Source organism: Nannobrachium achirus (assembly GCF_963921795.1).
Source record: "Nannobrachium achirus genome assembly, chromosome: 15".
Taxonomy (NCBI): Eukaryota; Metazoa; Chordata; class Actinopteri; order Myctophiformes; family Myctophidae; genus Nannobrachium; species Nannobrachium achirus.
The window spans coordinates 25,214,842-25,239,761 of record NC_137822.1 but is presented as its reverse complement, the minus strand read 5'-3'; the positions used below and the strand labels follow the sequence as shown (position 1 = coordinate 25,239,761).

Genomic DNA, 24,920 nt, shown 5'->3' with positions numbered 1-24,920 from the left:
TTATTTTCTAACCTGGTCTCCTTGACGAGCCACCACAGACCCTGCTTTGACCTGGTGAAGAGTCACTCTGCCCTCCAGCAGACTGGGGTCCTGCATGGGAGAACAAAGTTAAGTTTAGTTGATGAGCCGTAAATGAAAACATTTTAACACTCATCTTTTCTTATCTCTAATTACAATCTAAAATATGAACCCTTGTTGTAAAAAAACAAAGTTGTCCTTTAATAAATATTTTAAATAAAATAAACACTATACATGTTATGTTACTTGACCCTTGACACTCACCTGCAACTCGATGATGCCCAGCAGGTCTTTCTTAGCAGCCTGGAAGATAGCGCTGATCTTACTAGGGTGGACGGCATCACAGCGCCCCCCGCTGTCTGTGTAGTGAAACACAGCTGAGGGTGTGTGATGCATGGTGACTGTCTTCTTGAGAATGGACTGCAGTGGTGGAAAAAGTACACAAATGTTTTATTTAAGTAAAAAAAAAAAAAAGTATCAACTGCTATGTAGAAATACCTATGAGAGTGGAATCAGCGTTCCGCCAATGCATTTCAATGAGAAGGGAGCGTTTTTTTGCAGAAATCCTCTGCTGGCATGAAACCGCTTCACTCTCATTGAAATGCATTGGCGGAAGGCAGATTCCACTCTCATAGGTATTTTGGTGTGAGGGCACCCTTACAAGTAGAAGTCCGGAATTCAACATTTACTTGAGTAAAAAAGTACAAAAGTATTGGCATCAAAATGTACTGGCACCAAAAGTAAAAGGAAACATTATGCAGAAAGTCCCATTTCAAGTTTTCAAATGTATAAAAATCCTTCGAAAATAGACGATCTACAAGCTCACATTGTGACGTATTGTTGACGTCATCAACAATATTAGCCAAAGAGATAGCCTGATTTTGCTTTTTTTCTCCGTGTCATCACAGCTTTAAGTAATGTACTTAAATGCTTTACAACACTGATGAATAGAGACACTGATCAACACTCCCAGGCACTTTTATTGGCATTTAGCAGTTATTGGGTTTGTCATTGAGGGCTTATTATGGCTAGGTTTTATGTGCCAATATGTCTTGTTTGTCATGCCTGTCGTCTTAAACTGCAAAGAAAGGATAGTGGCATTAGAATTACTAAAGCAATGCCTGTAATAAATACACCATATTACAGTTAACTAAATCATGTTTGATTGTGTTATTATATAGTAAATAAAAGCCACACAAAGCCAGTTTTGCATGCAGTGTAGGTTAAGCGGGTTCATAGCACAGGTCGCAGAATGCATGGCTGACAGTTGTGTAAGTAACAAGTACATTTACTCAAGTACTGAACTTTAATACACTTTTGTAGAATTTTTCTTTTACTTCTACTCCACTGCATCTCAGAGGTAAATATTTTACTCCACTACAATTATTTAAAATTATAAAAAAGTAGTTACTAGTTACTTGGTAGATTCAAAGCATTTTTATAGTTTTATTCATTTGTGAAATGGGACATGCTGCCAAACGAGTACTTATACTTTTAGTACTTAAATATCATTTTAATGCAATTACCTTTGTAATTTTACAATTTTACTCAAGTACATTGCTGGGGGTGGGGGTCTTACCTTGTGAGAGACAGGACTGGAGGGCAGCTCCTCTACAGTGACTCTGGCTCTTCCATGGTCATTACCTGAGACCCCTGGTGGAGGAAGAGGATAGTGAGCAAGCGTGGCACCGATTGCCGCGCTGCGAGCTTGCAGATCTGCTATTTTTATCGATCCGACTCTATAATCTCCTAAATCCAAACAGTTTTTTGAAAAACCTACGTTTCCATATCAATGGTGCTTAAACGTTTTCATGTCAAGGACCCCCTCACGATATTTCATTCCAGGGACCCCCAGAAGCAAAATTTTGAGTTACAAATGTTCGCAAAAAAATAGCAAATCTACAAGATCGCAGTGGGCTTGTATATCTGCTATTTTTCAATAGTTAAAGCATAAAATAATTCCATGTCTTAATGGGTTAATTCTGTGCTGGTCAATAAAAACCAAACAATACCCACCTGTGCCGTCGCCGGACGCAGAGATGGAACGTGCTTTCCTATAGGAGTTCAAAGGATTGTCCTTAGCGCCATCTGTTTAATTTGGAGTGAATAGTCCACAGTTGATCAGTGTGTTAAAATATACCATCGTCTTTAATGTTTTTTCTTTACGGCCATCTCTGCTACTGACTCACCTGCCAGTGAGGAGCCCCCACCGGGAGGACGTAGGGCTTTCGTCCTACTCCTCCCGCCTAACACTCCCTGCTGACAGGTGTCGCCCCAGCCCGCGGGAGTACATGCAATAACCTATATTATACTGACCACCCGGCTTCCCTCCCCCGAGACACGGGTCAATTGTGTTCGCATTGACGCCTGACTAGGGGTGTAACGATACATTATTAATAGCGATTCTTAAAAATACTAAATACAATGCACAAGTAGGTAGTATCGATACAATCGATTCTTTGCACTGACAATTCGATACGATACAAAATAAAAAGATATGATTCGATTTTAGCTGTTCTCATTTCGATATACTTCAATTTTTTTAAGTTAAAAACGATATTTCGATAGTTACTATATCGTTACACCCCTACGCCTGACAAAGCCGGATGCACCACGGTGGATTCGAACCCACAACCTCCGTAGGCAGGGACTAAATCACTGCTCCACCCGAGTGCCTAGTCCATGTATTTAACCACATGAACCTCAGTGTCCTTTTTCTGGGTGGGGAACATTCACCTATAAATAGCAGATTTACAAGAGCTTGAAGATCGGCTATTTTCAGCAAAGAGATTTGATGTACACTGGAAAAAAAGAGTTGTAAGTCAGCTCAATTTTGGGTTTCAGTGGTTAAAGGGCAACTTGTCCAACTTTTAACTCGAGTCCTGCCTGGAAAAACTCCCTCGGCCTGTGCTAAAAACATCCTTTACGTAGGCTTTCCAATGCCTTTGAGACCAAAAGCATAGTAAAGTGTTATGTCAGATGTCCTGCTCCCCACAACAGAACAATTGGATTCAACGTCAACAACTTCCACGCATTCAAAAATATACAGTATTTGTTTTGAATATTTGCCAGGCTCCCTGTATAATGTACATGTGTGTCAAATAGAGAATGTAACATGTATGTTCCTTGTGTTTTTATTATGAGCATCGCTGTGAGTGCCGCACCTGTTTCAGCAGGGGTCTCGCTGATACCAGCAGAAGAGTCTTCCTGAAAGTGCGGACGGCGGTTTATCTTGCCTGGACTGGCCTCTCCGACCACATTATTAACGTTTGACAAGGGCACTGCCTGACGCTCCTGGAAGTCAACAATGACAATAAAAACACATAATACATCACCACTTACTGTATTAACATTATGTGGTGGTGAGATGACATTGTTCATAAAAATAATTTAATTCATTCAACATGATTTGCCAGTTTAACCTGGCATCACTATTTTAAGCATGTCATGGCATGTCCATTTTTCTAACGTTTTTTTAAAACTATTTCAAACAATTTATAGCCCATCTACAACCTCACATCGAGTTTGGAGACCGTCTGGGCTGAGGATGGGGGTGATAAGCCATTTCGCAATAAGGGGAGGCTATGGCTATTTGGGGATCCTTGGCATGAAAAGGCTTGGGAACGGCTGACCTATAATTGTTCTCCATGTTAATCATTCTGAGCTTTATGGCTCTTTATAGAGACAGAGTTATGATTCTGTGCTTAATTTTGTGTGAAATTGGCTAGCTTGCCTGTGTATGGCTTGCCTGTGTATGTGTGTATACACATAGGTGTCCATGCATGCATACATACGGTACATGTGATCGTGAATGTGCGGACATCCATCTATCCGTCTCTCTGACTGCCAAACAACATCGTGAGTTCTTGGGAATTCCATTTCGTGTGTGTTTGTGTGTGAATGAGATAGAGAAGAGAGCATTGATGTAATCCCGCCTACCGGATTGAAGAGCTCGGTTGTCAGGCCAAGGTAGTTATGCAATGCCAAGAAGGTGACTCTCTGGAGGCGCACCATGATAATCTGGAGGAACACACACAAAGACAAGAATGCCTCAAAATGCTTTTCATCCAGTCTATTACAGTAGGCGCTGGTGGTGTGGTTGAGGTTGCTCTGAGGGAGTTCTGTTGAAAAAATAAAATAGCCTAAACAAATGGCTTTAAAATAAACCTGTATCCGGGACAGTGTTGATTTTGTCGACTAAAACTATGATGAAAAATGTGTGTTGACTGCGTTTTTGTCACTGATGAAAACTAAATAAAAACTATATAAAAACTAAGCTGTGATGACTAAAACTAAAACTAAATATATTGACAATTCCGTCAACAAAATAAAAACTAGACTAAAACGTTAGGGAGGGACTAGTAGAGGAGAAAGTCATTTTATGTTTGGTTTCTCTCAGGTGTTGCTTGCTGAAAATAGCAGATCTACAAGCTCGCAACGCGACGCGTTGCGAGCTTGTAGATCGGCTATTTTCAGCATGCAACCAAATGTAAAATCAGTCATTACGATGCCATCAAGGCCTGCCAAAATACATTTTAGTTGACTAGATCAACTGTAGATTTAGTCAACTAAAATCTCATGATTCAGGAGACTAAATTATGACTAAAACTAAATGAGATTTTATTCAAAAGACTATGACTAAAACTAAATCAAAATTTGCTGTCAAAAACAACACTGATCCGGGACAGGTTATTCAGTAATCTTACCTCTGAGTGTAAAATAGATCCAAATCCTCAGTGTTAATCTAACTTTGAGTGTAAAAGGTTTTAACACAACACATTTTACACTCTCATAAATGAATAGAAGATGTTCCTCGGTAGAGAACCATTACCTGAATAACGCGTACAAGCGTCTCTGGGTATTTCTCAAACACCGACTGGAAAGCTGATGCGGGCAAACGCAATATAGTGGAGCGAGAAGCAGCCCGCGCTGACACCGTCTTGTACGGCGCTGGATATCCCTGTGTGGCAGGCAAAAGGAAAATGGTCATGATAGGCAATAAAGGAACGTACCAATCTCCAACTGTAGAATCGACCCGCTGTTTTATGAATTGGTTCGTTTAATGAAAGACAGTCGAACTAAACCACAATTATAGTAATATGTATACAACTGTATTGAAAATGTAAAAAAAACACAGTGGACCATCCAGGTCCAAACCTGGATGGTTCGAGCGGCGCGATTACATACAAAGTGAATGGAAAGACAAGACAACGCGCGAACAGGCTCAGCGCGAACCATCCAAACGGGGCGGCGCACCACTTAGAAAAATCCAACTGAAGCGACCATCGCTTCACCCCCACTCCACCCATCGCGTCCTGACAGCCAATCGGCGTTGATGTTGTCCGGAGACACGGACATGTTTTTGGTGTTTGGAGTTGGGACTCCCTTTTCTCCAGGTGTTTCACCTTGATTCCAACGGGACGGGATGATTTTTTTACCAACGCGGACCTGCGTGACCAAAGTGAAGCGATAGAAGAGAGTAAGAGACTAGAATAGAAGAAATAGCTTCAGGTTTGAACCCAGCTTAAGACTTGATTTCAGACTTGATAAAGCCAATCTGATTTCAATCTGGATAGGCCAAAAATCTAATGAGGATAGAGACAGGGCAGATGGAGGAAAGATAGGGAACTCACGGTGATGATATCCAGAATACTGAGAAGGCTGTGGACACTGTCCCCAGGGAGAACATCCTTCACTACTGGCTCTGTGCCATCCTGCAATACAATAACACACACACAATATAGGGCTTATACATACAATAACATCCACTTATTTTAATATATCCATGGTCCAGACACAAACCTTTTCAAGGAGATTCAAGGCAAGCGTGTCAATGCATGCTTATAATGCGTGCACAGGAAAGAGAATGGGTTTGGGTTTGCGTTAGCATGCATGATTTGCCATGTGGGATGTCTGAATGTCGATTGGAACAGTCAAAGCACAAACGGCATTTAAATGCACCTGTCGCCCTCGGCAGCATGAATAAATGCGAGCGCCCAGTGGGCCACTTTTGGTAAGCAGAACTGGCGCTGCGAGATTAACCTAACGCCGGGGTAAGGTGTCCCTATCTACAAGCTCAAAACGTGTCGCACTGGCGCGTTTTGAGCTATTTTTTAAATGGAATCCTGAATAATCTTTTGCTATTTTGGAATTGGAATCCTGAAAAGTATAAAGGTTAACTTTATGAACTTAAATACAAATACATTGGACATTAAAAAAGTGTGTGTGTGTGTGTGTGTGTGTGTGTGTGTGTGTGTGTGTGTGTGTGTGTGTGTGTGTGTGTGTGTGTGTGTGTGTGTGTGTGTGTGTGTGTGTATTGCAGGTTTCTACAGTAAGTAGCTCCCTACGGTCACAATTAAAGCGGGTCATGTTTGCATGTTTAGAATTGTTAACAGCTGAAATAAATAATATACCAGTGTTCCGATATTAAGCTGCGGGTCGCATTAAGTGAAGGTGGGGGCCGCCAGTTGCCCATGTATGACCTACATTCTCATGGATGCAAAGTTCAAGTCGTCCATCCTGAACAACGTAGATGCTGTCGTCATCCTCTCCGGGCCTGAACAGCCCCTCCCCCTCCTGTAGCTCTATGACGATCATGTGACGACACAACTCTAGGAACAGAGGCTTCTCAAAGTGGCCCAGAACCCTGAAAGCATGAACCAGCAATAAACATAGGAAACATTCGGAAAACGCAACTCAATGGGAAAGTTTAATTAAGCAATATTACACGAGAGGGTGTGCTTTACCGTGATTATCGGCACAACAGCGTTGCTAGCAGGAACGAGGCGGAGCCGAGTTCAGTAAGCAGCGTTGGTAAGGCACACCCTTGAGTGTAATATTGCAATTATACAACAGTTACCCAACAAAATTAAAAAATAAAAAACACGTCAGCTCCATTTCATTGTAATTAGGATAATGACAGATTTAGCTACTATGTACCTGAACTTCCCATGAAAACTGCTAGAGTAGCTGCTTAGCATAGTGCAGGGGCAGGACAGCTAATTAGTTTACATTTGTTTAGACCAGTGTGGTAATGCTCGTTCGCACGGGCAAATAGCTATTTCAACCAATCAGATTGCTTGGTTGGAACAACCTGTTGTATAATTTTGTATATTTTTCTGGTATAATCCTTTGGGAGATGAAGTCACCAGGAAATGAAAACCTGCCTACAGCAATGGGTTGCTGTGAAGGAAAATGGATTTATCCATCTCCAGAGTCACTGGCATTACCTGACATTTTTGAGCATGTAGAGAACCTCGGAGGGCAAGTTGGAGCTCTGCACATCAAACTCTGTGAGGTCAGCTTCCAACAGGGAGGGAGGGGGCTCCTTGGGCTGCAAGGTGGGAGGGTCCTTACGAATTCTAAGGATTCTGTTAAGACATGCAAACATCCACAAATGTCATTACTAAACAAATTCCATGAGTTCCATGGATGCATGCACATACAAACAAGCAGTGGTGTAAAGTAAATAAGTACACCTACTCAGGTTTTGTACTTAAGTACAATGTTGAGGTATTTTTACTTTAATGGAGTATTTCCAAATTTCAATACTCTTACTTCTACTCCACTACATCTCAGAGGCAAATATTGTACTTTTACTCCACTACAATTATATGAAAACATGATTTACAAGTTACTTTGTAGATTTAGATTATTAAAACCAAACACACAAACCACTTCAACCCTATATATATGTTTGAAATTAGCAGCTCACAATGCATTGTGAGCTTGTAGATCTGTCGGCTATTTTCAAGAGATTTTATTAGACACTTTTGAACATGTGAAATGGGACATTTCTGCACAATGGGTACTTTTTATTTTTCTACTTTAAGTACATTTTAATACCAATAGTTTTGTACTTTTAGAGATACTTTTACTTAAGTAAGAAATGTGAGTACTTTTTCCACCACGCCAATCAAGTTAATAACGGATCATACTTGTGCGCTATGCTGAGAACTTTGGTTCTTTTCCGTATGCGTTGTGTCGTTTTGGAGACTGAGGCGGAGGGTGCAGATGACAGGGTCTGGACCTGCATGAACAAAAAAAGTAAAGTTACAACTTTTTGGCCGTTTTCAATACTGACAAGAACATAAAATGTGTCTCGTTGTGGTTGAAATTAATCAAGTTAGAAATATCCAGTTATCCACAGAAGCTTTTCAAGATGGGGTGCTGTTTTTACTTAATGCATAAAAGATTACAAGATGCAGCTAACTGATGACATATCCCAAATACATGCTTTTTTTTTTTTTGTCTTGAAATACTCAAACTCAAACCAGTGACAACATGCTACTAAATAGACCTACTCTTAAATACCAAAGACATGGGTTACACACATTGAACATACACTTTGTGAGTGTCTGTGAAATGTATGTATATTTGTGAGTGAGTGAGTGAATGAATATTAAAGAACCTTTCGCATTATCTTCCTCCCATAAAAGAGCACTTTATCCCTCTTTCTGAAGCGATAGTGAGGTTCACCAGCCTGGTGTACACCTTGACACACACACACACACACACACACACACACACACACACACACAGACACACAGACACACAGACACACACACACACACACACACACACACACACACACACACACACACACACACACACACACACACACACAGTTAAACTTCTTACTTCTTACTTAAAGGGTACATTCTTAAGCAGCTTAGAGAAACAACAGGTCGCCCTCAAATGAACCATGTCAATCTCAGAGACTCAGAAGAAAGTAAAAAACAAACCAAAATAAATTATACTACATAAGATATCATGTACTTTCAGGCGACCCCACAATGAGACGATTATTGCTGCAAAATAAGCCTGACAGGGTGACGCATCAGGTCGGATGACAGATCCTGCTTCACGCTTGAAGGGGTTTAATCATCAGAGAAAGCCTTGATTGACCAATTAGAATAGAGTATTTAACAGAGAAATAAGAAAGGGTGCATTACACTGACTGACTGCATTACGTAGTGCAGGAAGAACATAACTCACTGGTCAGACTGTATCTTCTGTACAGGAAAAGCACCACAATACCAATCAGAGTCACTGCAACAGCAGCCCCAATCAGTACGCCAGTGAGCTGTAAAGTGTGATTCATAGGGCAGACAAGAGCACAGCAGCAATAAGAATATTTACACATGAAAATGATGCAAGCTGAATCAAAGGACATAGCAGAAAGGACACTTGAAATCAATAGTTCTTTACAGATTTGAAACAGCAAAACGTTTACAAATAAAAACTAGACTGCACTCTGTCGAGGTGTCAACTTGCACCTCGTGCACTCGTGTCTCCTATATGGCCTACTTGTGCGCCAGCAGAGCGCGCAAGTACTGCGATCGGTGATAGGTATGTGGGTGGTGTTTGGTGGTGACGTCACCGAGAACGCTGCTCCCTCATTGGCTAAAGTAGCCTGGAACCTACATGTTCGCGCCGTTCCGCGATTTGTTTATGTCTCTCGCATCACAGTCTGGAAAATACTCAGTTGACTCGCATTACTGAACGTCCGTTGTGACGTAGCGAGGTCGTTGCTGATTGGGTGTTGTTCCAACGAATCAGAGCAGAGTTAGGGTAGCTACGTCATCAGCCAGCCAATACAGACTGGTGTATTCGTCCCGCCCCGCACCACAGACCAATCGGAAGCCGCAGTGGCTGGAAAGCCACGTGGTGTTGTTACAACGAATCAAGGTAGCTGCGTCCTCAGCCAGCCAATACACACGCGAGGAGGGCTTTCCGTGCGGCTTTTGACCAAGGATAAACGCTGGTGTGTTTGACAGACATCACCAAAGACCAATCGGAAGCCATGGCTGTGTGAATCCCGCTCCTATGTCCCACCTCCGCTTGGAGATAGGAGCCTTTCCAGACTGTGATGCGGAGAGACATTAAAAAGTCGGGGAACGGAGCGAACAGGCTGGCTCCAGGCTATGGCTAAAGGCTAGGGCTGTCACGATATGACATTTTACATGACGATTAATTGTCACTCAAATAATTGGCGATTAACGATTTAATTGTGTATTTGTCGTTGATAATTACATTTCTGTTTGGCTTTTCTGTTTGGCTTTTAGGCTTTGAAGTTGCATATGGTAGACATGACACATAACCTAAATATACAAATACATTACTGACATATTTGACAACTTACTACTTAAAAAATAACATTGATAGAGGAAATAGCCGATCTACAAGCTCACAACGTGTCGTGATGCGACGCGTTGTGAGCTTGTAGATCTGCTATTTCCACTATTTCTAAAATTTTTCAACATTCACGATTATGACGATTGTGACAAAATAATTGCGATAATGTCAAATAATCACGATTAGACGATTATGTAATAATTGTGACAGCCCTACTAAAGGCCCTACCTTTGTACGGTCAGGAGCACACACATACAGACAGCAGACTTTGTACTGTCGGCTGGATACAGACAGCAGTGATCGCAGTACTTGTGCGCTCTGCTAGCGCAAGTAACAAGATAATCAGTTCATACTGTAAAAGCTGGCAAGCAGGTGTCCAATTTGTTTGTTATTCCAACATGGGAATCTGGCTTCGAATCTGTTTTTAGTAGATTTCAAGAGAATGGTGCAGCATAGCTGAAAGCATGTTTCAGCTCTCACAGGGGGATATGAGATATGAGATATCTCTGTGTTTATTTGAGCGTGTAATGATAATACACCCATTGAGACCTGAGGCCGATTCTACAAATGCCTTCTAAATCAGTAGTTCTCACACTTCCAAGATGTTTCAAAGATGTTCAAAGATAGCAGATGTAAAAGCTTGCAGCTTGTATATCTGCCATTTTTGAATAGCCAACTCAAACATAAAACATTATCCAAATACTTTTGCGGTTTTAATGGGCTTTAAACATTAGAGTGACTCATTCACCAAACATGTAATAAAGAAAAACTGGTGGTAAGTGCAAATGTTCCAAGTTTAGGCCAATCAAAGGTCTGCACAAAAACATGGTCTAAATGAGGTCTGGTCACATTCTTGACTTACATTAACTTCAGTGGCTACCATGAGCAAGGTCAAGGTAAAAACAATTAAATGCTTGGAAGCTTCCTTCCTTTTGTCACTGCAAAATATTCAAGCTCGATTGTACGATAATTAAGATAATCAGTCTTCCATGACTACGTCATGGAGGAGAACGTTTATGACTCGGTATACAGTATCCTCGTTTAAATATGAATACTATGTGTCTTGTTAGGTTTTCTTCAAAGTTTGTTATCAATCCCTGCTGTTTTAGGAGCAGTAATTGGCAGCAGTCAAGGTAGGTTTGTTTATCTCATACCATGGTTGTCTGCATTCTCTCCTCCACAAACTGTAAAACTCGTGCTCTAATGTCATTCCTGCTGTTCGCCAACATCTAAGAGAACAAATACAAATATAATAATAACATAATAGTAAGACATTAGCAACTATAAGACATACCCATCTGTGACTGCTAAAAGTGAAAGTGATCACTAAACCAATCAATGTGTCTGTTGTTATTGTTCATAAACAGAATATAGCTTGAATGTGTGCATAGTGCATGCCAGTGTAGACAGATTTCATATGCAAATAAACACGTGTTTAATTAATTACGATTATAACATAAAATGCGAGTAGTATAATGTGCTATAAATATCATATCTTTATTAATTTGTATATGAGCGTGCTGATGATGTCACTCACTGAAGTAGCCCAGCTGCACAGATCCCCATCTTCTCCCTGGCAAGATTCCAGGGCCATCCTGTAAACCTGAGTAATATTATAATACCAACAACAAAAAAGCATCATTCAGCTGACAGCTTAGAAGAACTGTGAGTAAAATGGAGAAGTATGTTCACCATGTGATCTATTCTAGGTCAGGACCCAGGACATAGCAAACAGGACGCGGTATATTTTCCAATATTACATTACCCCGTAGGCTATGAACGAGGACGAAGTTCAATCCTGCTGAACACCAAAATGCAACAGTAGGAAAAGTAGAGCAGATTGGACACAAGTTTTCCCAAGACGATTAATTTAAGAAGGAACTACTTCAGAGTGAACTTCTTGCAAGAGCCGAAGTGCGTTATTATTTTGTCTCCTACTAGGACACACACATAACCTAACTCAATGTAGAGTTCTCACTCTGTCTAATGTAATGGAGCAGAGCTACAAATAATGTATGCTAGTATATGATATGTGATATGTCAAGCAGATACAATTACACTGCCATGGCATGAACACATCTTGGCTAATTTGCTTGTTACTATACGTTACTAATATGGCATTTTAATAATAACATTACAACGAGATGAGCCAGCAGCCATGCAGGTCGGACGCGTTTTTTCTCGCTCCTCAACTTCTCGCCGGAGCCGCCGCCGCGCGCCAGTAAACTACTCACCAGGGACAAAGGGATGGATATTTTTATCTTTTCTAACGTTTCTCGTATGGTTTACCGACTCATGCTTGAGTTCACCGTGGATCCCACATAACTTGGATACGATGGATTATGTGCAGGACAGAGAGGAATCACACAGTGATTTTTATCTCCACGGTGGGTCGGAATCCAAACACCTTGGCTACGGGAGAATGACTGTCTTTGGTGCGCTGATCTCAACAAAGAACAAACCCCCAGTTGGCAGTAGTATGGACAGAAGGTCCTGTATTTACTTTTTGCTGCTACTCTGTGGAGATATAGAGACCCACCCTGGCCCGGTTGCAACCCGACAGATGACTCGCAGACTCGCCGCCGTTCTCGCAGCCGCGGATGGTCTTTCCACGGTCGACTCATCGCCATTGTCGACCAGTGAGGTTACCAACACGGCCAACTCGGAGGAACCACGGATCCACGAGGGACCACCCGACCCACGGAGCACCTCGGACGTCGGTGTGTTCACCCCCGCGCCGGCTCCACCACCCGACATCGTGGCTGTTGGTGCCCAGTTCGCGGCAGTCGGATCCCCGGAGATTACCAGTACCACCGAGCAGGATGTCCCCCCGCTGGCCCCGCCACCCCCCAGGGATCGAAACCAATCATGGCTGTTGGCGTACCTCGGCTTTGATACAATCTGCGCCGGCGCCGCCACCTCGACACCTCGCGCCGATGAAAGAAGCTGGATATCCCATTGTCTAGGTTCTCAGACATCAACGGGACATGACCTCCCCCCCACCCCCAGCGCCCCCCTACCCCCAATACACACGGATGTGGACTCACACACAGGGGAAACCCCCTCCCCCAGCCCTGATAATGGCTATTTGAACACCTCAGACATGAAAGGTACTTTTGTGAAAAGAGGACTGAAAATGATTCATCTCAACATCAACAGTTTGAAACCCAAACTGGAACAAATCAAAGCTATGTTTCTTGATGGTAAGGTACACATTTTAACCTTCTCAGAGACTAAACTCGATGACTCATTCTCAGATACTAGCATTGAAATAGCCAATTACACTGTCATTAGGAATGATAGGAACAGGAAGGGAGGCGGTGTTTGCATGTATATTCACAATGATTTAAATTTTATCATTCGCCCTGACCTACACCACAGCTCTCTTGAAACTGTATGGGTCGAGATAATTTTTGAACATGCTAAAAATATACTAATATGCGCAGTCTATAGACCCCCTGACCAGAATGACTTCTTTGAGCTGTTTGAGGAGAGCTTAGCAAAGGTGGACGGTATTGAGTATTATGCTTTGGGCGACTGGAATGTTTGTGCTTTGCGTAAAGAAGCACCCCTGTTCAAGTCCTTTAATGGGTTATGTAATCAATATGGTCTCACTCAGCTCGTTACCGTACCTACCAGGGTGACGGAGCACTCCCAAACCCTCATAGATCTCATCGTAACCACAGACAAATCCAAAGTCACCGCTAGCGGGGCTATTGTATGCGGTCTTAGTGATCATTACATGATCTACTGTACGCGTAAAATACACAAACCCAAGGCTAGTGGTCACAAAACAGTGGTAGCTAGAAGCCTCAAAAACTACTCCAGTGAGGCATTAAATCACACACTAGCGAATACTGACTTTTCTTCTGAACTGAATTGTACAAATGTCGAAGGAGCATGGTGTGGTTTTAAAACCAAATTGACCAATGCTCTAGACGACGTGGCCCCCTTGCAAACCACCAGGGTTAAAGCCCGCCAAGAGCCATGGTATAACTCAGATATAGCCGAATCAGCTAAACTCAGAGACAAAAAGTACGATGAAAAACGTAAGTGTTGCAAAAAGCTTAGGAAAAAATTCAACCCTGACCTCAAGATCCAAATCAAACATCTTACTGCTCAGTGCAAGAAACTCAGAAACCAGACGATCGCACTATGTAGATCCGCCCAAAAAGACTACATCGACACCAAAATCGACGAATACAAAAATAAACCACGAGACCTATGGAAGTTGCTTAACAACCAATTAGGCTTAAAATCTAAAAACATATGCCACAGCATAAACATCAAAACGGACGCCGCTCTCATTTCTGACAAATGTGAAGTAGCTACCCATCTTAACAAAACCTTTACCACCATGGCCCATTCACTGGTTGAAAGACTGGTCGCCCCATCTGGGCGGTATGGTATAAATTTTGTTAAGAAATACTACAATAAACTGGGTGTCATAAAAGACAGTTTTAAACTTGCCACAGTGACAACTGATGAAGTGTTTAAAAAACTGAGCGCCCTACCTCAGCACAAGGCCACTGGCCTTGATAAAATTCCAGCTAGATTTCTCAGAGATTCAGCCGCCACCATTGCTCCAATCATTACCCACATAATTAACCTTTCCATCGAACAGGGTCATGTCCCACAGGACTTCAAACTAGCAAAAGTAACCCCCCTGCATAAAAAAGGTAGCAAACTAGACCCTGGAAACTACCGTCCCGTTTCCATTCTCAGCTCCATATCCAAAGTCATGGAGAAAATAGTCTACGAACAGATTGCAAGATATCTCGATGAGAATAATCTGATTTACGAGTTCCAATCTGGATTCAGAAAATCTCATTCCACCGACACATGCCTTCTCTATTTGACTGACCAAATCAAACGCGAAGCGGATGACGGCAAATATAGCGGCATGGTCATGATGGACCTCCAGAAGGCATTTGATACCGTAAATCATTCTATTCTGATTGAGAAACTAAAAGCCATCGGTCTTGACAGCGCAGCAGTGAGTTGGATGCAATCTTACCTGGTGGGGAGGGAACAGGTGGTGGAGATTAACGGTACCATGTCCCCCCCCCTCCCAGTAAGCTGTGGTGTTCCTCAAGGTAGCATACTGGGGCCTCTGTTGTTCCTAATATACGTGAACGACATGGCATCTGCTTGTGACTGCAACCTGTTCCTGTTCGCGGATGACTCGGCTCTCCTAGTCTCGGGCAAGGACCACTTGCAGGTTGAGAAGACACTTAACTCTGAACTAAGTAAGATCTGCACATGGCTTAACGACAACAAATTATCAATTCACCTGGGAAAAACGGAGTCCATCCTCTTTGGAACAAATCATAACCTCAAAAAGGTCGATAACTTCACAATCAAAGTGGGTGACAAGGTCATAACACGAAAAAACGAAATCTCTTATTTAGGATGTATCCTGGAAGCTAATCTTTCCAGTGAAAAGATGACTTCTAAAGTAATAAATAAAATCAACCAACGAACTCGTTTCCTACAGAGGATAGCCCCGATGGTCAATTTTAACACACTGAAGACCATAGCTGGTGCAATAATCCAGCCCCTCTTTGACTACGGAGTCCACGTATGGTATCGTGACGCCCCACAAGCCCTGAAAACTAAACTCCAAACAGCCCAAAATAAACTAATTAGGGTCCTGCTTAGCCTTCCCTATCAGACTCACCTCACCGCTACTCACCAATTAAGAGTGGGGTGGCTCAGAGTAGATGACAGAGTACAGCAGCTTGCAATGGGCCTGGTGTACAAGATACACTACACCACTATGATACCCAAGTACCTGTCAAAATACTTTATAAACATTAAGGATGTCCATAATTACAACACCAGAGGCAGCGCCACAGATCACTTTCAACCCAGAGTCAAAACCAACAAAGGGTCAAACTCTTTTTTCTGCTATACCACCAAAATGTGGAAAGCCTTACCGAAGGCCATAAAGGAGTGTGGATCACTTGCATCCTTTAAAATTGCCCTGAAAAGCCACTTACAGGCAGCAGCCGTTCGCAACTGGTAATAATGAACCTAGCCCCAACCCTACCCTCCCCTGCCCCTTCTTTGTATATACTGTTTGTTTAAGAATTACTGTCTTTGTTTTGTTTTTCTTTACATATCTACTGCATAGTACTGTGTTCTATCTGTCTGTCATTCAATGTTATATGAGATACTTAAATGGTTTCCAGTGGAAATAAGCTTAGTCTTTTCATGGATCTCCTTTTAGTAGACCTTGTACCAGTGAACTGTACCGTCATGAAACTGTACCTTTTCCTATGCAAACTTCTAATAAAGTCTTCAATCAATCAAACTAAGTTAGCTGCCTAAAGTTAGCAGGCTGCAAGTGATCATGATCATAATTACCTACAAATCCAACAGCAAATGATGTTGCAGAGAGGCGGACGATTAATTAACTCCAAACAACTGCCAATGGTGCAGAGAGAAAAGCTAACAGGCTAATAATTGACAACTAACTTACTTTTCCTGTGTTGACGGTGTCGCTTCAGTTGTTTGGCTCCACCCATTTAACCCTACAGGACCAATGGCTGCTCTGGAATCTCTCGTTGCTGTGATACGGTAAATCGTGGCTAACCAATCATATGCGGCTAAAAGACAGCCTTGTCAAAAAGGTTCCTGTTTACATTGGGCCGCCCCTCCGCCCCCTTTTCTGCATGTACGAAGCAAAGCATTAAGCAAATGTAACCAGGCCTGTCAACTCTCCTGGTTTTCCCAGGAGTCTCCTGGATTTTGAACCCCTCTCCTGGGAGTCTCCTGGATTGGCAAATCTCCTGGATTTCTCCTGGATTTTGTATCAAACTCCCAAAATTCACCAGAACACAGGAAATTACATCTACTATGTTAACATTTTTCTGGGGGAGGACCCCCAGACCCCCCGCTTTAGGGGTGGGGGCAATGCATGCAAGAAAGATCATACAGATATTCACTTAAGTAATGACTTAAAGATGAGAAATCATTATCAAAGATGTCCTTTTGCTTCAGTCATCAAATCTGTACAACAACATTTGGCATTTTAAGGCTGAAATTGTACCCATGCTAGTAAAGTAAGCCTGATAAATGTATCAAACATGCACAAAATTCAACAGAACACAGGAAAAAATATCTATTAATACGTTTTGGGGAGAGGACCCCCCAGACCCCGGTTGGGGAGTTCCGCGCGCCCCCCAAAAATAAATCTCCTGGATTCTGACAGTCCAATGTTGACAACCCTGAATGTAACCCACATCTTTTTCTTTATAACAGTTAGGGTATGTTGCACAGATCCCCGCCGTGTGTTCATTTCATTCATGGTAAATGTTCAGCATTCACCTCAGTTACACCATAACAACACAATAATGAACAATCTGTTATGGTACACATAACAAAAAAAAAAATAACAAAAAAATTTATATATATATATATATATATATATATATATATAATATATATATATATATATATATATATATAATATATATATATATAAATTGTGTGTGTCTATTATGTCCATTTTTGAACACCCGTTCTCCGAGGACATTACCTTTCGCCACTGGATGGCGCTGCGCGTTCACTTAATTTGGTTGCTTGGTTCATTCATTCGTTCGTTTTGTTCATTTAGGTGGTTTATCTGCAGTCTGCTCTGAACTATAAATATATTATACTACTACCATAAGCCTGTGAGAGTGTGAGTATATGATGGTATGAATCTATGATACAAAATGTGTCATGCTGGTTATAGCTAACAGACAAATCCAGCCAGGGGTATTGCACTGCACTGCTGCTCAAACTAGACTGTTTAAAAGTTTAAGATTGTGTAGGTAGGTGTCAGTGAATTGTCTAATGTTTAGTCATGCACAGCACAGCCACATTAGCAACCAGTTTTGCTCTTTATCAGAAGATGAGAATATAATTGCACATAATGTAACTGTAAGATGGCTCTTGAGCCCCATGTGTTCATGCAGTCATGTGAGGCTACAACTTGGTTTTATAGAATGTGATTTTAATGCCTTTCTTATGACTCCAGCCTTGTTAACATCTTATGGACCAGACCAGTGACTATTTTAGCTGGACTAGGCCTACAACACAGGCCTGCTCCTAAAACTGCAACATTTGATCCTTCACTTTTCATACTAGTCGGGGGCCTTAGGGAGATAGAATGGTAATTTCGTGCTAATCAGTCTAAAAGCGCAAAGTTTTGCACAGATGTAGCCCAGGGCATGCTCTAATGATTTAGCTAGGGCGCCCGAGTCGGTGACCTTCGGGGTCGCCACAGCGGCCAAATCAAGTTGGGCTCCCATCGACTTTCTATACAGGAGGAAAATACCCAGAAAAACATCTGCTTTAAGTAGGATGTGAGGGGTCTATAGGGGTTTGTCATGATGCTGAATCCATTGCAAGCATTTGTTTTGCACAAAAATGTCTTAGTATGTCTTTATCTCTTGCCATCTGTAGAGGCCTTAGTCATTAGTCAACTATTTGTCCACTCTTCTTAGTCATTAGTCAACTATTTGTCCACTCTTCTCACCATTAGCTATTTCACATCCTTTTGCTCCTCTCTCCCTTCATTTCTTGTTTTCTGCATCAGATTAAGCACATTCAGTATTTGGACCATATCAAGTTCATATTCATTAGGCATACTGAGAGGCAATAGACATGTCTATCGGATTCAGTACATGTTCAACACTAGGTTCAATTCCTTTTTATTATACATGGCAAAAATATAAAAACATGATATAAGATTGGATGGTGTTTGACGGATTCAGTACATGTTCAACTCTATTTTCAATTCCTTTTTATTATACATGGCAAAAATAATATAAAAACATGATATAAGATTGGATGGTGTTTGACATCCAAAAGATATATATATATATATATTTGTTACTATGATAAAGATGCAGACTCTCAATGAAAAGTCATACAAAAGTAAATGGTATAGCTGAGCATATTAGTTTAAATACTATTCCACAGGCTAGACTATGTGCGTTGCCATAATTGCCCCATATATCATTTCATATCCTTCCAAATCCTTCTTAAAACACTAAATAACACAAATCTGTTTCAAAGTGTAACTGATTTCTCAACAAAATCGGCTGAATTACTAATTAGCAGTTACATACTGTACAGTAGGCTGAAGATTGACTTCATACATTCACATACAGACATAAAACAAATATTTTCTGGCATTTCCTTTATAGTGCTTCCTCTCTCTTTTACAGGGGTAGAATAAGAAATCCAGATAATTTTGGGGGGGGCAACATTTTAGCTGCATGTGTCAGCTAGATTATAACCCAATACACAAACACAAAAATGCTTAGACACACATAATTACAAACTTTGTTCATCATCATTCACACAAGCAAACAGAAAATGTAAAACTCCTTCTAGTTATGTTAAACAATTTAACCATCCCTCTTCTCTGTATCTTTACCCTTTTTTTGTTCTCCCACTCACTCCTCATTTTCCATCACTCTCCGGATTTATTTGTTGAGGTACTTGGCCACAGAGTGATAGGCCAAAAGGATCTCAGAGTCATTGGGGCAGGTGTAACGGAACTCGTCTTGCTCGTATGCCTTCTTCAGGTAGCGAGTCAGACCAGTCAGGGCCTCCGGAATGTCAAAGTCACGGTACTTCTTGCATACCACCTGGAGGATAGGAGTACAAACATATTGACATTTATTTTATTAGTGTTATTATGAATTGTTTTTCTAATACAATTAGATAATTTACAGTGGACAAATTGGTCCCAGATGGCAGAATATGTTGTATCGCTAACCTTCACTATGTTGAGTTTGGGAAGCAGGTTACAGTCTGCCAAGGACAGGGAGTTTCCATCCAGATAGTGCCGTGTGGACTGGTTGGCATCTGGGTTCTGGTCCAGCTCATGCGGGAGAGGGGTCAGCAGGTATTGGTCCAACTTCATCAAGCTCTTGAGGAACTTCTTCTCTAGCACTGAATGACAAACATTTTCACAAAAGTGCATCCGACAGAGATGTGAGTCAGGTCTGGTGTTTTATTTTGTTTTAGTTTTTTGTCAGAGTATAGGCCTACTTTAATCAGTTATAAATGTATTTTGAAAGTTTAACAAGTTTATTAGAAGAACAAGTAATAAAAAGCCTATAAACATAGTGGTCTAGTAGGCTAATAATAACGAAATGTCCAATCCTCAATTACCTTACTAAATCTACAAAGGCTGTAATTTCATTTGGAGAGTCAAAATAATTGTAAAACTACAAAAAATATGGTAAGTGATCACCTGGCTGATATAGCACAAACATCTAACTCACAACTTCCAAGCAGCCAATCCCCAGTCTTTGTTCCTTAATCCTTACCCAAATCAGTGTCCATACAGTATATCTAGCAGGAGCTGTTTTCAAGACTTTCCACACATGTCCAAGTAAATTCCTTTTTTCCCTTTCTGATTCAAGTGAATCTATAGCTCTGCCATCCCTATTTGAATATCCCACAGTTGGGCACCAGTTAAAAGGTTTATGCTAAATTAACACTACAGAAAGGCAGATAGGCCTAATATAGTAGACATGTTATATTAATACATTTAAAGTGGCATTGATCTATGAACAAGCTACTGACGCTGGGTTTTACTGAGTCAAATCTGATTTAGTTTCTGCTTTCTGAGGTCATATCATGACTTAAAGCAGTTGAATAAGTCACACCAAAGGAGTCCAAGTTCAATAGCAAGGAGAGTAAGATTAGCCTTACTGTCATTGAGACCAGGATTGGGATTCTTGATGTATGCTGAGAATTTATGGAAGATGTCATCACCGGCTCCATTGGACTCTTTGTATCGACAGGACATCTTTGGATACCTACCAGTGGAGAATGAACAGTTATATTCTGTGATGTGTGCTTGTGGAAAATCAGACTACAGTGTGCGTGAGTGTGCGTGTGCGTGTGCGTGTGTGTGTGTGTGTGTGTGTGTGTGTGTGTGCGCGTGGAGTCTCACTGTGGCGGAGCCAGGGCCTCCTCCAGGAACTCCTCAATCTTGTTAGTGTCTGTGCGGACTTCTTCATCGTAGAGGAGGAAGGGAGGCTGAGACCCTGGTGCCAGGTCTTTCAGGACCTCAGGAGCCCTATACAACAGAAACAAAAACAAAAAAATCCAACCTTGAGTCAGGTATCTGAGAGGGCAGCGGGCATGCAAGTGACATTCTCTGAAGAAAGTCAGACCACAGTTTATATGTGATACAAGAAAGACTCACCTCCTCATATCTACAGTGGTGAGGGTGAAGTTGGCTCCTTTCAACCAGAGAATCATGAAGAGTCTGTGGCAGAATGGACAATTTCCCACACTCTCGCCATCATCACTGGCCTGGTGCGCGCGCGCGCGCACACACACACACACACACACACACACACAAAGGAAGAGGAAAAAGAATAATGCATCCAATGTTCAAAGATATAAAGATATAATAGCAGCCTTGGTGTGACTTAATTACTTTAATTTGGCACCATGATAAAGACATCAATGTTGAACCACATCGGTTCCCATCCATTAACAACAGTGGACAACAATTGCTATACCTATAACTTTAGCCTCTTAAAATATATAGGGTTTAAGTCAATAGCAAAAATAGTCAACTTGCAAATCGTTGTGAGCTCGTGGATCTGCTATTTTCACAACATGTTCACTTATTATGACATGCCCAGAATAGAGACGCTATGTTTTATGTGGTTAATACAGGTTTAAATCCATGTCAGACCTTGTCAGTCATCAATGTAAAGGAAATATAGTTTGCAAACATACAATACTGGATCAAGACTAAATTAACTCCTTCACAGATAGGCTCTCATCTTCTCTGACAATCTTTGCTTATGGGGAAGCTATTGCACTTATAAGCATCAGGTATAGTATAAAAGGCTCATATATCAGTTATACTTTGTGTATGCTGTTTATAATACAGCATAAAGATTATGTATTCTCCACAATCCAATATTAGTGCGTCACTGGTATGTCAGGAAGTGTTGACAGTTTCTGCAGTGGCATAAACAAAGCACATGTCTACAAACTGGACAGGCCTCTTTTTAGTTTCTGCTAAAATGGCCTTTTCACACTGTGACTGTACTCAGTACATGAAATGCAAGAAACTAGATATTCAATAATCCTTGTTTTTCTATCAACAACAACACTATTTCCAACATTGTGTATAAAGTATTCTGTATGCTACTGATTATTAATCACAATCAACCCAACTTGGAAATGCAAATAGCACAGAAACATCCAAGTTAAAATCCTGACCCTTGGCAACAAAAGAGATAGTCAAATAAACACATTGTTCACAAACAACATACATAGGAGGAGGCAATAGTATGTAAATAAAGTAAAATATTGCAGGCAGTGTTGGGTTTTGCTCTGGGACACATGACCTTCTATGACCTTCTAAATTACCAGCTAGCCTCTCTACCCACTAACCTACAGCCACAATAGTATGTAATACTGTACTATGGAGATCCCTGATATCCACGACCCTGATGTCCACATCCCTACATCTGTGATGCCAGGGGAACAAATCCCTTGTATGCCCATATATGGAGATTCCTGATGTCTACATCCCTGATGTCCACATCCCTAATGTCCACATCGCTGTCGCCCTGAGGCGTCTTACTAGTAATAGTATATCGGCTGTTGTAGGATTGCTTACAATACATCTTGTTTGCATTTTCTTCAAAGGAGTATATAAAGATACATATTGTGATGTCTAAGCAATAAGTCCCAAGTTAAGTACTGGTACTCTTGTACTTAACTTGTACCTATTGTAGTTCTTACCTTAATGAAGAGTTCAATCTTTGGCACCTCTGCCATCACCCCCTCTCTCTCTCTCTCTCTCTCCCTCTCTTCTCAATCTCTCCTTTATATCTCACTCTTTTGCTCCAGACCTGTTGGTTACAGAAACAGAAAGAGTTCAAACAGCAGTGCAGAGCAACCGGAGACATACATGATTAGCACAACTGGATGATGACAGAAGTCAAAGTCATTATACTTATACTACATAGCAAGATCCTGACTGTTAATTTGCCTATGCTGAACATGTAAAGATGTACCTTCACAGGTCTTTTTTCCTCCCACCGGTAAATTCAATCACTCAGGAATAAAAGTCACTGTGTGAATACAGTTTTCAAATTTCAACCCACCTGTATTCCTTTATCCTTGATTCACTCCCAGCCTTTCTTCTGTGTCTTCCTCTCCTCTCCTCACCTCTCCTCTGCTCTCCGCTCTGTCTCCTAGTCCTACCACACCTGTCAGCCGGCGGCGTTCAGCCACGCCCCCTCAGGACTTACCTGTCCGACTAGTAGAGCTGGATCTCTCCGCCTAGCCTCACAGCATTAGATTCTCCCTTCACCTGCTTGTCATATTATCTCTATCAATGTCTTCCTTGCTTTATACCTACGCCTCCATCCTGTCGCTCTGTTTAGCGAGTCTACCCTTCCCTGATGACATAATAGCTATCTCTGTTTATAAGATAGCTCTCTCTCTCTCTCTCTCTCTCGCTCTCTCTCTCTCTCTCTCTCTCTCTCTCTCTCTCTCACTCTCTCTCTCTCTCTCTCTGTCATATTTCTAGCTTCTGTTGTGTTTGTTTTGGGCACGTACCTGTTGATCAGCATTCATGAGTGAAACTGAAACTGTTCTCATCTTATAGGTATTTTTCAAATGTCATTAATGTTGTCTTCGTGAAAGTGGGATTATGGAGGGAGGGGGATATATGTATACTGACATATACAAAAAGGCCACAATATGAAACAAGCAGAGAAAGTAACATGCATGCACACATGTACATTGACACCCCCCCCCCCCCCCAGATCTCACAACGTTTAAGGTCCATTTGTGGGTACGGTCGCAGACCAATTTTTTACGAGAGTCACAGTTAAAATCATATTTATTTTTCCTACATATAATATATATATGTGTGTGTGTGTGTGTGTGTGTGTGTGTGTGTGTGTGTGTGTGTGTGTGTGTGTGTGTGTGTGTGTGTGTGTGTATATATATATATATATATATATATATATATTCAAACGGTTGTTTTTCAATAAAAACATATAAATAATTGTACACATTTTATACATACAAACAAAAAAATCTAAGAAATTCCATAAAGAAGTAGTGAGTTTGGGTCCCGGGCAAATGTCGTTAAATCTCTCTTTTTTCAAGGGTTTGGGAACCACTGTGCTAAATGAAGTCTGAGTGTGACATACGTGTGTCACTTATCTGTGACTTCCAACTTGGGAATCTTTATATATCACAAGCAGGCATTTAACATCAATGTCATCCTCAGTGTACACAGTATGTGTGAGGAATCAATGCTATCATCATCTTTTAGTAACTATAAACAAAAAGGTCAATACTGTATGAACAATTGTATTGGGTAACTGGACATTTTTACAGCACACTCCCATCTAGTGGTCATTCTGGACAAAGATTTAACATAGCTCTGAAACATGTATTCATTTATTCAGTACAAATGCATTGCTCATTTATTTATTGGAAACAAAATGCTATATGCACATGTTCCTTGCACAGCTGAGTATTGTGCGAGAGAGAGAGAGAGAGAGAGAGAGAGAGAGAGAGAGAGAGAGAGAGAGAGAGAGAGAGAGAGTGCACTGGAGTTCACACTTCACACATAGTTCCTCATTATGGGCAGTGGTTGGATATCCTGACACTCAGCCTGAATTTACATTTCGTTGGTGTGGCTAGCGATTCAGGGTCTGGAACTAGGCTAGTGGTTGGAGCCAATGGGTTGGAATTTAAGA

The 24,920-nt window shown here is 41.3% G+C and overlaps 2 protein-coding genes across 3 annotated transcripts in view; both read right to left on the bottom strand.

Moving 5' to 3' along the window:
• pnpla7a (patatin-like phospholipase domain containing 7a) overlaps positions 1 to 16,622 on the bottom strand; it is a 67,918-nt gene extending 51,296 nt beyond the window's left edge. For both annotated transcript variants that reach the window (XM_080743187.1, XM_080743188.1), the window contains exons 1-16: positions 16,525 to 16,622; positions 11,693 to 11,758; positions 11,310 to 11,384; positions 9,016 to 9,103; positions 8,429 to 8,511; positions 7,956 to 8,047; positions 7,248 to 7,388; positions 6,505 to 6,664; positions 5,652 to 5,732; positions 4,850 to 4,978; positions 3,958 to 4,038; positions 3,183 to 3,312; positions 2,035 to 2,106; positions 1,598 to 1,671; positions 283 to 438; positions 13 to 90 (exon numbers count right to left, since the gene is read on the bottom strand). In XM_080743187.1, the coding sequence (XP_080599313.1) occupies positions 13 to 90; positions 283 to 438; positions 1,598 to 1,671; positions 2,035 to 2,106; positions 3,183 to 3,312; positions 3,958 to 4,038; positions 4,850 to 4,978; positions 5,652 to 5,732; positions 6,505 to 6,664; positions 7,248 to 7,388; positions 7,956 to 8,047; positions 8,429 to 8,511; positions 9,016 to 9,103; positions 11,310 to 11,384; positions 11,693 to 11,749 (1,497 nt within the window). In that variant the 5' untranslated portion in view covers positions 11,750 to 11,758; positions 16,525 to 16,622. The remainder of the gene's footprint in view (positions 1 to 12; positions 91 to 282; positions 439 to 1,597; positions 1,672 to 2,034; positions 2,107 to 3,182; positions 3,313 to 3,957; positions 4,039 to 4,849; positions 4,979 to 5,651; positions 5,733 to 6,504; positions 6,665 to 7,247; positions 7,389 to 7,955; positions 8,048 to 8,428; positions 8,512 to 9,015; positions 9,104 to 11,309; positions 11,385 to 11,692; positions 11,759 to 16,524) is intronic.
• A 3,015-nt stretch (positions 16,623 to 19,637) lies between these two features.
• clic3 (chloride intracellular channel 3) lies at positions 19,638 to 22,986 on the bottom strand (the record flags this gene model as incomplete). The annotated part of the gene is made up of 6 exons (XM_080743275.1): positions 22,942 to 22,986; positions 21,377 to 21,486; positions 21,122 to 21,247; positions 20,878 to 20,984; positions 19,934 to 20,109; positions 19,638 to 19,802 (listed from the first exon to the last, which is right to left on the bottom strand). Exons 1-6 carry the CDS (start codon positions 22,975 to 22,977, stop codon positions 19,638 to 19,640), a joined length of 720 nt encoding a protein of 239 aa, XP_080599401.1. The 5' UTR covers positions 22,978 to 22,986.
• Positions 22,987 to 24,920: the final 1,934 nt, after the last annotated feature.